The sequence below is a fragment of the Xyrauchen texanus genome, chromosome 12 (genome assembly GCF_025860055.1).
Source record: "Xyrauchen texanus isolate HMW12.3.18 chromosome 12, RBS_HiC_50CHRs, whole genome shotgun sequence".
NCBI lineage: Eukaryota > Metazoa > Chordata > Actinopteri > Cypriniformes > Catostomidae > Xyrauchen > Xyrauchen texanus.
This window is the reverse complement of record NC_068287.1, coordinates 10069341-10087246: the sequence shown is the minus strand read 5'-3', so window position 1 is coordinate 10087246 and position 17906 is coordinate 10069341. Positions and strand designations below refer to the sequence as shown.

At 38.1% G+C, this 17906-nt stretch overlaps 1 protein-coding gene across 1 annotated transcript; it reads right to left on the bottom strand.

Moving 5' to 3' along the window:
* Window positions 1-2115: 2115 nt before the first annotated feature.
* LOC127652483 (G-protein coupled receptor 183) lies at window positions 2116-3066 on the bottom strand. Its single transcript, XM_052138627.1, has one exon. The coding sequence runs from the start codon at window positions 3064-3066 to the stop codon at window positions 2116-2118; it is 951 nt and encodes a 316-aa protein (XP_051994587.1).
* Between the last annotated feature and the right edge of the window lie 14840 nt (window positions 3067-17906).

The following is a 17906-nucleotide window of genomic DNA, read 5'->3' as shown; positions in this document are numbered from 1 at the left end:
TCTTTAGCGTTCAAACACCCACTGGAGATGCTTTAGCCTGAAGGCAGAAAGAGAGAGAGAGAGAGAGAGAGAGAGAGAGAGAGAGAGAGAGAGAGAGTGAGAGAGAGAGTGAGCAGGTTAGGGACACGCTGAAGGGCCACAAGAGCCCTGCTGAGGCCCTCTGGAGCAATAGTACAGACAACAACACGACAAGAACACATAAAGCTTACTTTCCCTGCAGACTTCACAGGGTGGTGCTTCCCATAAGATCTGCTATAAAGAAGACAGATGAACTACAGTTCTTCAGTCCTTCACACATTACCTTTGGTTAGAATTTAAATTATGTCATGGGCAAAATGAAGAAGTGCGATTATCAACCCGCAAGGGCTGCAGTTTAATCAAATATACAAATAGTATTAGTTTAACTAATTGCACATTTTTGAAGTCCCACATATTCTCAAGCCACTAAAATTAACTGCACAAATCTAAATTAACCTCATAAAACAAGGTTTTTGTGGAGAGAAGGGTGGATAAGGGCATTTCTCTGTATTACAAGGCTATGCCACCTCAACCACAAACAGAAATGTCTTCCTTCAGTGTTCTGCCTAAGTAAAAGCTTCCGCCAACATAAAGGCCTGCATAGCTATGCTGCATGCAGGTTAAGAAAATATTACATAAATATGGTCATGTTTTATTTCAGAATAATAATGATTATTATTGTAGTTGTTTTTAACTTATTACTGGATTCCAAAAATAATGATGATACGTGGGCCGAGAGACTGAGACCCTTTTACAAAGTGGACAAAAACACAGTGAAAAGATTCAATGTGAAGATGATAACACTGTGAACACCCTTTCATAAATAGTTTTTTTATTAGCAGTAGAACATGCTCGCCCAATTTGGTCTGGAAACACTTAGTAGTTTTTTTGCATTTCAGATTGCAATGGCAATATTTAAAAAATACTCCAATTTCATTTCATTCCATCTTGCATGTTGGTAACTTATACCAAAATGTTTTTAATGATTTTAATCGCATTAAATATTTACAAAAATAAATAAATAAATTTGAAGTTACAATTTGTGGTGAAGTTAAAGTGTCCCATTTACCTCAGAAAGCATCCTATCTCTCTGTGCGCACTTCTCTTTGTGTACGTCTTGTTGTTTGGTGACAGTAAGAAAGATGGATATATTCAGAATCGCATAATTACAACTTTTGCAATAAAAACAACAGAAGTAAGAGTAGTATGATTGGATGCACGATTCCTAATTCAGCCTCGTGCACCTGTTCAAAAAGCTTCTAACATTTACAAAGTTGATGTGAAATTTATAATGAGATTTTATTGTTTTAATTAAATTATATTAAATTGCATTGTTTTTCAGTTTTGAACAAATGACAAATGTTTCAAAGTGTTATTAGATAAATTTTTTTGGGTCCTTCACAAACAGGTCAACTTCCCATTTCTTCCCATTTTTGTTAGTAACACACAGTCACACTACAACTCTTCAAGTGAATGCAGCTTTTATTTGCACAACAGAATTCTCAAAAGATTTCATTCATATTTGACATATTCTCATATATCATTCAGTCATATATTAATGCTAGGACAATAATAAACAATGTATAGGCCTATTTTACTATTCATCAAAATGCACAACTGGAAAGTCTTAAAACTTTAGTAGGCCCACAATAAATAAACAATTACAGTATTTATTACAAATATTGAACCAGTGGGTAATTCCTGTAATTCGGTGCCTTTTAATTCCCCAGTACAAGTTATGGAATATATAAGGCTTAATTTAAATTATTACAATTAAAATATGCTCGCTAAAAAGATTTGCTTAAGCATTAAGTGTTGTTTCAAGTTCTGGCTTTCATGCGTGGACTTGTTTTTAAAATGTCAATTGGTATTACTGGTTAGCTGCGATATAATGTATGATGTCAAAATGCATAGGGTGTCTTCTTCATTGTGAAACTGTGTTTTCTTAATGGCATGAATCATATTGAATGCCTAGACTTTAAATGCATGGCCCACCACTGAAATTACGTTACCACATTGTTTAAAATAATCAATAGTTTGTTTAATATTTCTAATAGTATCTCAGACACAGATGGATATAGCCTAATAATTTCATCATCATTTGTTTGAGGGCTTGTCTTTCTTTTTGCAGCATAACTTCTGGAAATAAGATTCAGGCAAGAAAGGAACTTTCTCTAGGCGACTCAAGTAAGCTAAGGGCTGGATAGTACTACTGATGTTTACAAAGGCAAATCCCACTGGTTGCACATAGCAGGTGAATATCTTATGTGGATAATGGTCCTCAAAGGGGAACAGAGCAACTGGAGGCAGATAGTTAGACACGATTATGACCAGAATAGAAAGAACCATCTTGAACGCCTTTCTTTTCATAGGATGCATCTCATCTTTTCCAGATCCTCTGGAGCGTTTCAGGGCCCAGAGAATGGCGGCGTTACACACCACCATCCAGGTGAAAGTGAACAAAACCTCACCGGTGAAAACCTTCTCAAAGTTGTGGAGGCCACCAATGGTTTTGGCTGAAGCATAGGCAAAGGTAAGCAGAAAAACCACAATGGAGAGGCTGACCCTGTATTTTCTGTCCTTCAACTGCCCAAATGTGATGGGGAAGATAACAGCTATAAAGCGATCCAGACAGACGCAGGAGAGAAAGAGTGGCCCACTGGTGTCCTTCACACCATAAGAGAACTTCAGAGCCCTCCAACCCAGTGCACTTCTCCAGTGGTAGAGATTGAGGAATGATATGATCGTCATAAAGCCAAATAAGGCATCCATGAAGGCCAGGCAGCCCAAGAAGATGTCAGAAGTTAATGGATCATTCCTGGTATTTATTAGGTTTGCAATGACCAGAATGTTGGCTGGTATTCCTATGATCACATTGAAGGATTGCATAGTTAAGTCAAACACGATACCGCTCACCATTTCTTCACACCCATCAAACACACTGATGGTGTGTGTGGCATTGATCGAGTTGGTTGTGAGGTTAGAGGAGGGCTGGCTGCTTCTGAGGACGTAGCTAAATCTTGGGTCATAACGTAGTTGGTTCTCCATGATGAAACCAGGGAATGAGATTCTAGAGGAGACAGTGAAAATGACAGGTTACTTCAACCTATTAACATACCAATATCGTAGGTTTTATTTTTAGGGTGAAAACTGTTGAATTGGGAGCGAAGGACTCATACAATATTGACCAGTCAAGCATACTGTAGAAAACACAATACAAAAATGAGCATTAGAATGCAATATATTGTTTATTTCCATATTATTAAACTTAAGCCTATATTTGGCATGACCTGAGTCAGACAGACGCTTAATTGCATCCTCTCACTTTGGTTGCGTCGCACAACCAAGTTTTTAGGACATTGTGTTAAGTTAAATGTACTGTAGTTTGAAATTCGATCTTTCTCGGTCTTTCATGTGGAATGGTAAATGTCCCAGATTACACTTCAATAAGTTACATTGGCCGATTGACAAAGGTGAGCTAGGCCTAAGATTTTATTTTATTACTATGCATTTACATACATATACTGTATATACTGTATATATATTTTGTCTGTCAGTATCTCAAGTTGTGACCACAGGGATATTTGTTGAGGGTCATGATGGGATTGGGAAGTGGCAAAGGTAATAATGGGGGTTATGGGTGATTCTATGAATATATGTTTACCTTTTCTGTTTCAAATGTGTGTATCAATAAAAAATTTTCATCAGAAAAAAAAAATTCACACCCACTCACACACAAACACACTTACACACACACACAAACATGAACTGGTGAGACAATAACAGGACCTTTTTTACATTTGTCGAAAAATAAAAAATGTAATCTATCTAATGCTAAACACACACACACACACACACACACACACACACACACACACACACACACACACACACACACACACACACACACACACTTGTTGTGTTTCCATGTTTTATGGGGACTTTCCATAGACATAATGGTTTTTATACTGTACAAACTTTATATTCTATCCCCTAAACCTAACCCTACCCCTAAACCTAACCCTCACAGAAAGCTTTCTGCATTTTTACATTTTCAAAAAACATAATTTAGTCTGATTTATATGCTGTTTTCCTCATGGGGACTGACAAAATGTCCCCACAAGGTCAAAAATTTCGGGTTTTACTATCCTTATGGGGACATTTGGTCCCCACAAAGTGATAAATACACGCTCACACACACACACACACACACACACACACACACACACTCAGAAAAAGTGAGATGATAACACACTCACAATGCAGAACACACACACACACACACACACGTTGGTGCAGCTATCCTTATGAGAACTCTCCATCAGGGCTGGACTGCGAAGAGAAATCGGCCTGGGATTTTACATGGCAACTGGCCCAAAAGTTGTTGAGTTTGGGGAGGGTTCTTTTCTGCATAACGTGGCGGCTCATTTTTGCTTATCGCGGCCCATTCAGCACGTTTGCAGATGCAACTCCGGCCCGCTCAGTTCTCCCGCTGGCCAGTCTGCCCATGATCGCCCCCAAAGTGCGTAGGCCCACCATGAAAATGCCTGGTATGCCAGATTGCCATTCCAGCCCTTGATCTCCATATCATAAGGACTTTTATACTGTACAAACTATAGATTCTATCCCCTAAACCTAACCCTCACAAAAAACGTTCTGCATTTTTACATTCTTTTCATATTGTGTAGTATGATTATTTAAGCGATTTGAATTATGGGGACACAAGAAATGTCCTGATAAACCACATTTATAGCATAATACCCTTGTAATTGCCAGTTTGTAACCTAAAAATGTCCTCATAAACACACACACACACACACACACACACACACACACACACACACACACACACACAGAGAGAGAGAGAGAGAGAACCAGGGCTCTGTATCTTGATGTTTTTTTTCTTGTGATTATTATACATTTACTTTGAGTTATTAATTTATTTATTTTTTTTATATATCAATAATTGGTAGAAAAATGCCTATTTTGTTTCTTCTCCTTGTAATGCCATGGTCAGGTTTGATTGCAAGCATAATGGAATTATCTGCAAAAACTGACACTTCAAATCAATTTAAAAGGCTATACTTTGACAAATAATAGTTTGATAATGTCTAAATATCTATCCAAATACATATCTTGTGATAAAATATAAAATTAGGTTACAACATGCCATCAGACCACAGAATGGGTGGCTACAGCCATTTACTGACATGTTTTCAAGTCGTCTTATTTATATTTTGTTAACCAGATGGCAGCAATCTGCCTCCAGTTTATGTCACATTCTCATATTTTCGTCATGATTCAACTTATAGAAGTGTAGGTTCTGATTTTTTAAATTAAATTGCTTATTTGTATATGCAAATTAATGGTAAAATAAGATAAAAATAAATAAATAATTTCAGGGAAGAAGAAATTGTATCATTATCATCATCAAAAATGGGTTACACATCTGACCCTTCCAGTCAAAAATGAATGCAAATACCAAAGGGAGTTTCCATTTTTCAATACCATAGGAGGGTTAAATGACACATAACTCCATTAAGTCTAACAAGCTATTAAAGAGCAACCTTTGATCTATTCAATTTTCCAAGCTGAGGACAATTTGTGGATCATGTCACATCAGCTATGAAAAACAGGTAGAAGGTTTACGCCCTGAGGATGTTAACCTGTTAACCCGCAGGAGTGCACCCACTGCACAAACACAGTACACAGAGGCACATCTGTGCAGAAACTCCTGTCAAGAGGGACTTCCATCAGGGTCTATACATATAGGCATAAGACCCGCCCTGTTTCCTCAGCATAGATATATATGTGCAGGCTTCACTATGTGGGTCAATTGCACTTGTAGCAATACTATAAAAAAAATGTTTAACATGAAAATGTGTTTCCAGAAAGGGCATCTTTTGCTGCATAGTTTAAATTTATGGCTTATAAATATTGCCCAATTAATTACAAATAATACATGAAAATGTGATGTCTGCCAAGCAATGAAGAAAATTAATCTGCATTTTACAATGCTGGCTCATTTAGAGTATATAACACTGAATCTATCTAAATTGTAGTCAAAACTTTATTTCTTCTGTAAATGTTTTAAGTTACTGCACATCAAACGTAATGTAAGAAGGACAGAAGAACTGCTGTGCTTCATCTGTCTTCTTTATAGCAGATCTTATGGGAAGCACCACCCTGTGAAGTCTGCAGGGAAAGTAAGCTTTATGTGTTCTTGTCGTGTTGTTGTCTGTACTATTGCTCCAGAGGGCCTCAGCAGGGCTCTTGTGGCCCTTCAGCGTGTCCCTAACCTGCTCACTCTCTCTCTCTCTCTCTCTCTCTCTCTCTCTCTCTCTCTCTCTGTCTCTCTCTTTCTGCCTTCAGGCTAAAGCATCTCCAGTGGGTGTTTGAACGCTAAAGATAAGAAAGCCACCTGGAATTGTCACTGTTAATCAATTGTGTTTTTCTCCTTCAGCTCTGGGGAATTCAACCTTGTAGACGTGACCAATGGACACTTGATTTGATAAAGTGTGTCAGTCGATGCAAAACTTTGCTGTAATTGACCAAGTCAGAGATATAAAATACAGATTCAAATTGCTTTAGTGAGCACAGATGATTATCTATATCAGTAGCCATATTTCATAAATCTGACATAACTGCAAATTTGTACAAGATCACTACTCTTATTAAATTAAGCTTTCAAATGTATCAAGGGAATGTTAAATGGAACAATTAAGTCTATATTGAGAGTGTAAAAAGAGTTGTATTAATTTCATTGTCTAAATAGTACTATTTTGGAACAATTTGCAACAATTCTAATTAATAGAATAGACATTAATAATAGTGATGAAGACATAGTACTGTCATGACAACTTTCAAGTTTAAAGGTTTTAACTGCAACCAGAGAGTTCCCAAAGCAAACGTCTGTCAATCGTTACTATTTTCAATGTACTGTCAATTGTACTATAATCATTTATAGTTCATTTATGTAATTAAACATCCTCTAAACACTCTCGTCACTATGAAATTATCATAATCCCCGATCCAGGTCATCCTGGACTTTTTTAAGTATATAAAATTTGACCTAAAAAGCGAGTGGCACCCACAAAAACACACATTATAAAAAGCATGCACACAGTAAGTAGGGCTATACATTTTCATTACATGATTATAAGACAGAAAACACAAGGACAAGCACACTTCTTACCGGCTGGACGTTTTTATCTGTGAAGATGAGGGTCAGATTGTAGAGTCCCCTTTATAAACATCATGAGGCATAGAGGAATTAGAATTGTTGATAAGAGGGAGGATCTTGGAGAGATGCTTTCTGGACCGGGTCCCTGATGGTGAATTAGACCATGTGTTTTTTAGATTCCTCTGTCCTCACAGGATCAAAGCTGTTTTGATGGGCGTTTTCTTGGTTAAAGCTCATAATGAGTGTTGATTTAGAACTTAAGCACAAACAAAAAATGTTAACCTAAAAATCTGATTCATGCGTTTTAATCAACTCAAAACTGTTATTTAACATCACAGAAACAACCTCAATATAATAGGTTATTCCAACTAAACTAATTATAAGAGTTAGATCAAGCAAAAATAGCTCAAGGCTACCACTTTTCAGAGTGCGCTTAAGATTGGATGCTTTTTTAAATGGGAAGAGGAAACTATTATGACATTTATTGTGCCTTCAACACTGTAAAACTGAAATTGTGTAATTGCTCTTATAAAAAGCGATTTTTTATTTTTACCTGCTCGGACCCTTTACAATGACTTTTTACCTAAAGTAGTCATATTAAATAACATATTTGACTAAAGCAAAACTAGTTCATTTAGATTTTGCTATGTGAACCATTTTTTTTAGGTTAACCGTGTTGTTCTCTAGTGTCCAATTTTCAGAGCAGTTTCACCATTTTACATTTAACATCAACCAAGAAACTAAGATCTGCAATGTTCATGCGTACTTCAAGCGTGCACATTATATAAATGAGCTTAATTTAATCAGTTTCTTCATCAGGACAGTGAATACTGTGCATGAATTCAGTGAAACAATAAACTGGTTTGGTGAGGTGCACACAACACGTCTCCCCCGACTCTCTCGTGCATGCTCCAAAACTCAGTGTGGGGGCTGATTTACACCTTGGGACTGGTTCTGATTTTGTACCACTGGCTCAGGGGCCCTCAGGTCAGTCTCTAACCCTCTTTGGCTGTTATGTCATACAGTGAGTCAACGTGTGCATTGCATGTCTGCTTTTTCCATCCCCTAAATACAGTTACAGAGAATGATTTAAAACGTTTCAACGTCATATTGTTAATAGTTAGCCTTCATGCTAATGCTACTACTGTTGTTGTTGCTGCATATAACTAGTGTTCCGTTCAATGATTTCCATGTCTATCTTACTCCTTATCATCCTTATCAAACTCTTAGTATTATGTTCCTTTACAAAATCCTCTCACCAGTACCTGCTCCTGACGCTCAGAATATTCCCCCTCACCACTTGGACCTGGAGCCTTGTGGTTATGCATCATCTTTAATTGAAGTTAAATAGAATATTATTTGATATATTATGCTAAATATATAACTCACTTTGAATAATGTAGTGTGTATATATATATATATACTGTATATTGCTTGCTGGTGATTTGAATCCAGCCTCCCTTCACTCTTTCTTTCTGACACAATTTGAACATAGTGTGTTGGATAATGTTATTTAACATTATGCAGTTAAATTCCATGGTTACTAAATTGTTATTTTCTCTGTCTTCACTGATATATATACACCAGTGGTGAATTCTCAGGGCCAGCAACGCCTTCTCTGCTGGCATAACATGCCAAATAAATACATATTTTTCATCCTTTCATTCTCAATCCCCTTTTTGCCTATATATTATTAATGGCTTTCCACTCTTATTTAATCTACAAACAAATAGAGAAAAATTAAAAGTTTATCCAGTCAAAATTTATTCCTTGATGCTTACAAGCAAAGTGTGACAACTGTTTCATAAATCGCATCCCCGAAACAGCATGTGAGCCTGACCTCCACCCCCTCAGGCGTTCAGAATTTCCATAGAATTCCTAAACAGTGCAAATAAACGTGCAACTAAAGACAGATTGTCAGATTTATCAGCCAATCAAATTGATTCATTTGTTCTTGGTGGGTGTGATCTTTAGGATATGTCCCGGTCGAGGCCTTCAAGCTGGCCTTGAGTGACACAATCATGCTTTAAGTGATGTACGTAATTCTAGAGCGAAATGTGGAAGATCAAGCTGTCTGACGAGTCGACTGTCATCACTGCTGGTATTACTGTTGAGAAAGAGATCTTTATGGATTTACAAACCTGCGATATTCTGCATGACTGTTATTGCCTAATTTATTAATCAGGAGAGGAGGACTGATTTTCACTTGAAATAAAATTGGGAAGTGCTTTATGCATTGTTATACACATCAGGAGTTTCGAAGTGTATATTAGGCTGCTTGAGCTTTCAGTATGAGATCAAGTTTTGGAAAGTACTGCTGCAGTTCCATTCAACTCAGGAAGTTGGATTTTCCAACTTCCTACTAGGAAAAGTGCAATGAAATGCATCTTGATGTCATAATTACAACTTGTAGGCTCATGCAGAAATTCTCAACTCTGATTTCGCCGAGATACAGGTGCATGATGTCACACAAACATGTCGACACTCAGGGTGATATACAAATTAAGTGATACACATTCACTTTAAGTAATATTGATAAATGAGTTTGTTTCCACATTACATGATATTAAAGCTTGTTTAACAAACACCTGCAGAAACAGGTGTATAAAACATTATAATCTCTTTTGATAATCGTACACCTGAAGCAGAAATGTTAGCGCTGCAGCATTGTTTATCAGTTGGATTGCTAGGAGACATCTCTAATGAGAGTCTAACCCCTGCTAAGCTGCCGGGGCCACTGCAGTTCCGAATATTGGTTTATGGAATGCATTTATGGTTGGAAATATCAAGTAGGCATATCCCACATCCAACTTGAATGGAACACAGCATAACCGTGTATCCTGACCAAACAAAATGTATCGCATGTAACATTTAAATCGCAAATACATTTAAAATCTTGATACGTAATGTAATGCTTATGCAACACACAATGTTCTTGGTTAAACTCTTTTTTTTTTACAGTTTTTTACGATTGCTATGACAGATTTTTCAGTACTTTTAACAATTTTCAAAAACTCTTAACACAGTTAGCACTACATCCGTCTGTGTAAGCTATACTATTAACACATTTCTTGTTGCTTTAACACAAAATGCATACAATTAACACAAATTTAAAATGCTTGAACTTCTTTTACACACAAGCTCAAACAAGACCATAACAATGGATTTTTACTGCCAAATTTACCAGTGCTTTAACACTGTATGTCAGAACAGATAACATCATGTTCTAAACCTAACCTTACAGGCTAAAGTCAAGGTAAACAGCTGTTTATATTGTGAATTGAAACACAAATATATCCCCTGTATTTTATTCTATTGTTAGTGAGAAACAGCTGATTGAATCATGCAAATATATAAATCACAGCTGATTCCCATCTAGGAAACACACTCAGGTGTTGAGGTTCTTTCAATCGCATGACCATATGGTATAATGTAAAAGAGGACCTTTTGGGCTGATGTTTTGTGGAAAGGGAACAATATAGAGCAACAAAAGAAAGAAAGAAAAATGTCTGCACTAAGTAGAGGAAGATGTATACCAGGGCAAGGGAGAGGAGTGGGACAAGGACAAGGGCAAGGGAGAGGAGTGGGACAAGGACAAGGGCAAGGGAGAGGAGTGGGACAAGGGCAAGGGAGAGGAGTGGGACAAGGGCAAGGGAGAGGAGTGGGGCGAGGGCAAGGGAGAGGAGTGGGACAAGGGCAAGGGAGAGGAGTGGGACAAGGACAAGGGAGAGGAGTGGGACAAGGGCAAGGGAGAGGAGTGGGACAAGGGCAAGGGAGAGGAGTGGGACAAGGGCAAGGGAGAGGAGTGGGGCAAGGACAAGGGCAAGGGAGAGGAGTGGGACAAGGACAAGGGCAAGGGAGAGGAGTGGGACAAGGGCAAGGGAGAGGAGTGGGACAAGGGCAAGGGAGAGGAGTGGGACAAGGGCAAGGGAGAGGAGTGGGACAAGGGCAAGGGAGAGGAGTGGGACAAGGGCAAGGGAGAGGAGTGGGACAAGGGCAAGGGAGAGGAGTGGGGCGAGGGCAAGGAGAGGGGTGGGACAAGGGCAAGGGCAAGGGAGAGGAGTGGGACAAGGACAAGGGAGAGGAGTGGGACAAGGGCAAGGGAGAGGAGTGGGACAAGGGCAAGGGAGAGGAGTGGGACAAGGGCAAGGGAGAGGAGTGGGACAAGGGCAAGGGAGAGGAGTGGGGTGAGGGTAAGGGCAAGGGAGAGGAGTGGGACAAGGGCAAGGGCAAGGGAGAGGAGTGGGACAAGGACAAGGGAGAGGAGTGGGGTGAGGGTAAGGGCAAGGGAGAGTGGGACAAGGGCAAGGGAGAGGAGTGGGGTGAGGGTAAGGGCAAGGGAGAGGAGTGGGGCAAGGACAAGGGAGAGGAGTGGGACAAGGACAAGGGAGAGGAGTGGGACAAGGACAAGGGAGAAGAGTGGGACAAGGACAAGGGAGAGGAGTGGGACAAGGACAAGGGAGAGGAGTGGGACAAGGACAAGGGAGAAGAGTGGGACAAGGGCAAGGGCATTTCTCGGATTCTAGCTAAACACAGAGTCCAAATGAAACAATTATACAAAGTTCCTTTTGAAAGGAATGGTGAGCGCATCAAAGAACTCTGTCACCAATACGTCTTTTTTTTATTGAATTTCTGCAGCAAAAGACCTAAACCCAACAAAACAAAAATGTAGAGAGGCTTCAAAAGAAACTGCAGTGCAAAACACAATCTATGATCAATACAATATACTGTCTGTTGTATAAGACCTGACACATATAAAATAATGCAGTTTCTGTAATTCCATCTGATGTTAGTGTTTTTATGACACTAAATCTTCCTGTTGGACGAGAACATATGTTAGTGTTTTGAAAAATGATTTGATTTTGAGACATGTTTGCAGTGTTTTGGTAGACATAGTGTATTGTTGCTAGTGTATTATTGTATTTTGAAAATTAGCATTGGAGTTTAGTTTACAATGTGTGATTTTGAGCATGAAATTAAATGTTTTGCCAATTGTGTGTTGTAGGTGTGTTGGTGCGTTAAGAGTTTAGAGAAATTTGTTAAAAGTATTGAAAAAATTGTCATAGCGATTGTAAAAAACTGTATTAGGTTAATGTTGCTTTGCTGGTGTTCATTTTATATGCTCCTCATTTCAAGCATTCTCTGTAATCTTTTAATGCTTACTCATTAATATAACTTATTTTTGTTTCTCACTTATTTTACCCTTCAGATACTCATTAAACTCTCTACTGTAAACCAACCTATTTTTCACTGACAGTGTAATATATTTTTGATGTTTTACTCTGAATAGGCTCAAAGCACATACACATGCTTGTAAGAAACTTGCAGCTGTACATTAATAATTTATAATATATTTTTAGCAGTCTAACTGATTTCAAGCAACCAAAAAATGTGTAGGTTTCAATATGAACAGAATATTTGCATTAGAGTTCCCACCTGTACAGAATTTCCCAAGATCGTCCTGGTTTTTGGCCATTTGTACTTGAAAAGTTTAATTCCATTCTGGGATGCAAAATGTCCCAGAATTTCAATATTTTCCTTTGCAAGGAGGAGAATTAAACTAATTCTCATATGAATCATAATTGATTAATTAAGTCTGATTAATTTTAGTGACTGGTTTGAGATTGAGATTTTTCACTCTTGTGTGAACAGTCTTTTAAACTTTAGTCTTCTTACTATAATTATTGAAAAAATGTCCAAAATTATGTTCAATATTTACGCATTTAAATTTCATAACAAATTTCTATACAATTTTGAGATCTTTAACTAAATTAAATGAGTAAAAATATAAATATCTAAGATTTTTTTAACTTTTTTTTAAAAAATGTGTTATGAAATTGAATTGCGTAAATTTTGAAATAAATTTTTTGGAGCAAATGTTTATGTACATTTATTTGATTTCCTTTGGTTTGATGTACAAATGTTTAAAAATAAATAAATAAACTTACATATATATTTATACATTTGTGTGAACCATAAACTCAAGACAACTGTGAAGGGCCAGAATAAATAAATAGTGTGTTAAACCTGCGCACACGCGCGCACGCGCACACACACACACACACACACACACACACACACACACACACACACACACACACACACACACACACACATTTGTTTACACATTTCAATTGCTAAGCCAAATTACATCAAATTGAATTGAATAATATTTGACAAAATAAAATAAAAAAGTATATAAATATTTGAAGTTTTATTACATTGTGTTAAAAATTACACAATTCATTTTCATGGAATTTTGTTAAGAAATTGAAATGTGAATCTTAAAAATAGGCTACAGTTATTTTCTAGTTATTGTTTGATTTAATTATATGCTATATATGCAGTAATTTCCATAATCAAAAAAGAATTAAACAATCATAAATAATATGTTTTATTTCTTGTATGATGGCCAGCAGTATGTTTTTCGTTCATTGATTAGGTGTCCAGGAATTTTACAAAGCCAAGGTAGCAACCCTAAGTACCATCCAGTAAAGAGGCTTTACCAGCAAGAGAGGGCAGTAGTGATCTGTGCTGTGTGTCCCACGCTTCACATTTCCATGAACAATACTCTTCAACAAATGACATTTATATTCGCTCTAGTTCAAAATCAAATATTTCCTAAATGAAGTGATCTGATAAATTGTTAATATAAATGACAGCTTAAAAGTTTTGGTCAGACATTTGTTCTTGTGCTATCTCCTGTCCAGCCATTTTATCAGAGAGAATAGTTAGTCAATGAGCCCAATTCAAAAAATAATTCTGCGTAATCCTTCGTTTTTTAATAAACTCTTATATTCATTTCTCATAAATCACATAATGAATTAAATTAAATAAGAATTTTATGAAAAATTTATGCAAAAAATTATTGTTCTATTCATGTTTCATTAGAAGTCACATGGTTAGTCACATGAAAGAGTGTGATTCTCTTTCATGTGACGCAGTTCACAAATAGTAATAAAAATTCCTTGTATCCTCTGCACTCCATATTTCATCAAGTTAAAATTTTCTTTAAAAAAAAAGAAAAAAGAAGAAGAGTTATATTTGAAGTTGGATAAAGACATTGGCTTATCTATTTCAGCCATTGGGTTGATGCTTTACAGAGGTCTCTTTAATCTTTTTAAGTTTGATTGTGCCTGAGCAAGGTAAGACAGATTCTATTAAGGCACAGACATCAGGGCATCTCTCCAAGGTTTAAGTCTGTACCACCACCCATCTTCTCAAAACACATCTTAACAGTATACAGTATACGGTATGCCAGGGAAGGTTTGCCCTAAGAGGGGGAAAAAATTGGGTTGAGAATATATTGGACAGTACAGCAATTAATCAAAATGGATATTATGAAATATGAGATCAAATAGTGTGTTAAGCATTAAAAAGTTACCAGTGGATAAAGTTTCAGATGCAGACAGTTTGCGCAACTCTTACAATTACATTTAAATTGAAATTAACTCACACAAAACCACTTGATTTGAAATCCAAAATGAATTGTGAGATCGCCATTTATAGCAGTCACTCAGCTCTGTTAAATTAGACGTACACCTCTGTCCCTGTGACCATCACTGCACTTGCAGTGTTTACTGAAGATTTGACAGTGGTCTGAAAAGAAGGTGATTATAAATAATAATTGTGCAGACATGACAATTCTCTGGTAAAGTATTATAATGGATATGACAAGTTACTAGATTTGGTCTTGGTGAACAAGATTTGCTTTCACTGCTGCAACTGCAGAGCATGTATGAAGACTTGCTACTGATACCGGACTTGCTACTGATACAAACATACAAAGACATGCTTTATTGAGCATGAAATACATCAGGGTTATTCAGTTAAAGTTCCAAGAAGTCCGGTCTCTAAATGTCCTTCCTAGCAAAGGTCCGGATAATAATGTGCAGTTTACATGGTGTCAGTAGTTATATGGCTTGGAAATTATGTATATTTTTTTAAATAGTTTTTACAACTTGCCATGTTAGCAGAAATAGTACTTCATATATGTATATTCATATATACATGTAAATATATCTACACCGATCACACCATTAAAACCACCTGCCTAATATCACCTACGTGACCTCCATGATACATCAAACAGCTCTGACCCCTCGAGGCATGGACTCCACAAGACCTCTGAAGGTGTCCTCTGGTATCTGGCACCAAGACGTTAGCAGCAGATCCTTTAAGTCCTGCAAGTTGCGAGGTGGGGCCTCCATGGATTTAACTTGTTGGTCCAGCAAATCCCATAGATGTTCAATCCGATTGAGACCTGGGGAATTTGGAGTCCAAGTCAACATCTTGAACACTTTGTCATGTTCCTCAAACCATTCCTGAAATTGTTTTGCAGTGTGGCAGGGTGCATTATCCTTCTGAAAGAGGCCACTGCCATCAGGGAATACCATTGCCATGAAGTGGTGTACATGGTCTGCAACAATCTTTAGGTAGGTGGAACGTGTCAAAGTAACATCCACATTAATGTCCAAGGTTTCCCAGCAGAACATTGCCCAGAACATCACAATGCCTCTGCCGACCTGCCTTCTTCCACATGATCTAAAAGAAAACATGATTCATCAGACAAGGCCACCTTCTTCCATTGCTCCATGGTCCAGTTCTGATGCTCACGTCCCCATTGTAGGTGCTTTCGGCGGTGTACAGGGGTCAGCATTGGCACTCTGACCATCTGCGGCTACGCAGCCCCATATGCAGCAAGCTGCGATGCACTGTGTATTCTGACGCCTTTCTATCATGGCCAGCATTACGTTTTTCAGCAATTTGTGCTACAGGAGCTCTTCTGTGAGATTGGACCAGACAGAGACTTGGCGTCCATTACCCTGTCTCTGGTTCACCTTGTCTTCCTTGGACCACTTTTGGTAGGCACTAACCACTGCATACCGGGAACACCTCACAAAACCTGCTGTTTTGGAGATACTCTGACCCAGTCGTCTAGCCATCACAATTTGGCCCTTGTCATTTTTCCTGCTTCCAACACATGAAAAACAAGAACTGACTTTTCACGTGCTGCTTAATATATCCCACCCCTTGACAGGTGCCATTGTAACGAGATAATAAATGTTATTCACGTCACCTGTCAGTGGTTATAATGTTGTGTGATATTTATATATACATACATATATATATGTTGTGCCTCATGTACTCAGATATGAGACAAAGGCAGGCCTACATACAGTCATAAAGCCTGACTGAGGCCTACATACAGCCTGATAACAACTGTACAAAAATCAAACAAAGGGAGTCCAAAACAGACTACAGATCCCATGTAGCCTTGCTCAATTTACACCTGTGTGTGAAATTCTGAAGGACCGAGTGTGCTTCTATTGGATTTTATTGGATGAGGCGCATGACAGAATGTGTCCCTCAACCATGATGTCATCTGGAGTATAAAAACCTCTGAGATCTTTCTTTGCATTGCTTCCAGTGACAGTATGAGCCACGTCTGGATGCAGCTCTGCTGCTCCCATGTGTAACCTAATTGCCCAAGGAAGTAACGTACATACCTGAAACTTTGGCCATACGCTCTCGCTGGACGAGTTGAGATTTCTCGGTGTTCCACCGAGCACAAGAACGGATCTGAAGAAGACCGGCGAGCAATCTGCATCTTCACCCTTTTGCCTGCAGAAGTGAAGAAATATGATTTTTCTTCCTTCAACCGAGTTGACTTTGCTGTTTTCTCCAACCGAGAATCAGCCGCCGTACCACCCATGGAACCAAGTCGGAGTCAAACAACGGATGACCATACATTCTACCTATGTCCTCACATGACTCAAGTAAGGGTTTACGTCTGGGCAGAGATAGATTATTATAGTGTGTTATTCTTGTGTATCAAGACTGTTGCTTGTACAGTTTACGGGCCGCTGAGTCTGCTCATTGCTGCTAATAATACTCAAGGTATTACTGCAACTTACTGTTACCACAAATGAGATTTGATGTGTCGTCGTCCAACCACGTTGGACTGTTGTGTATTTCCACCATCGCGTGTGAGACCGGCACACTGAGTTTATACATACTGTTACATACTCTCCACGAGAGCCACGTCCACCCTTTTGTGTCCTCCTTCACTCCTTACACACACACACACACACACACACACACACACACACACACACACACACACACACACACACACACACACACACACACACACACACACACACGTTGTGTTTCCATGTTTTATGAGGACTTTCCATAGACATAATGGTTTTTATACTGTACAAACTTTATATTCTATCCCCTAAACCTAACCCTACCCCTAAACCTAACCCTCACAGAAAACTTTCTGCATTTTTACATTTTCAAAAAACATAATTTAGTATGATTTATAAGCTGTTTTCCTCATGGGGACCGACAAAATGTCCCCACAAGGTCAAAAATGTCGGGTTTTACTATCCTTATGGGGACATTTGGTCCCCACAAAGTGATAAATACACGCTCACACACACACACACACACACACACACACTTTCATCTCATGTATTATAGGCTTATGTATTACCATATGTAACCATGTTACTGTTTAGTTTGTAGTTGGAAGTCAAAAGTTTATTGACTGCATTGTATTGATTATTGATTGATATTACTGCATTAATAAATTTTGTTATACTTTAAAGAGAAGTGTTTTGGTATTATTCTGCATGCACCTGTGTCAAGGGCTGGCAGGGGATGTCAGTGCTCGGATTCAGGCCTTCATTGTTTT

Bases quoted from the DNA above. Each gene is read 5' to 3' on its own strand.
- LOC127652483 (XM_052138627.1), bottom strand. From the start codon at position 3,066: ATGGAGAACCAACTACGTTATGACCCAAGATTTAGCTACGTCCTCAGA.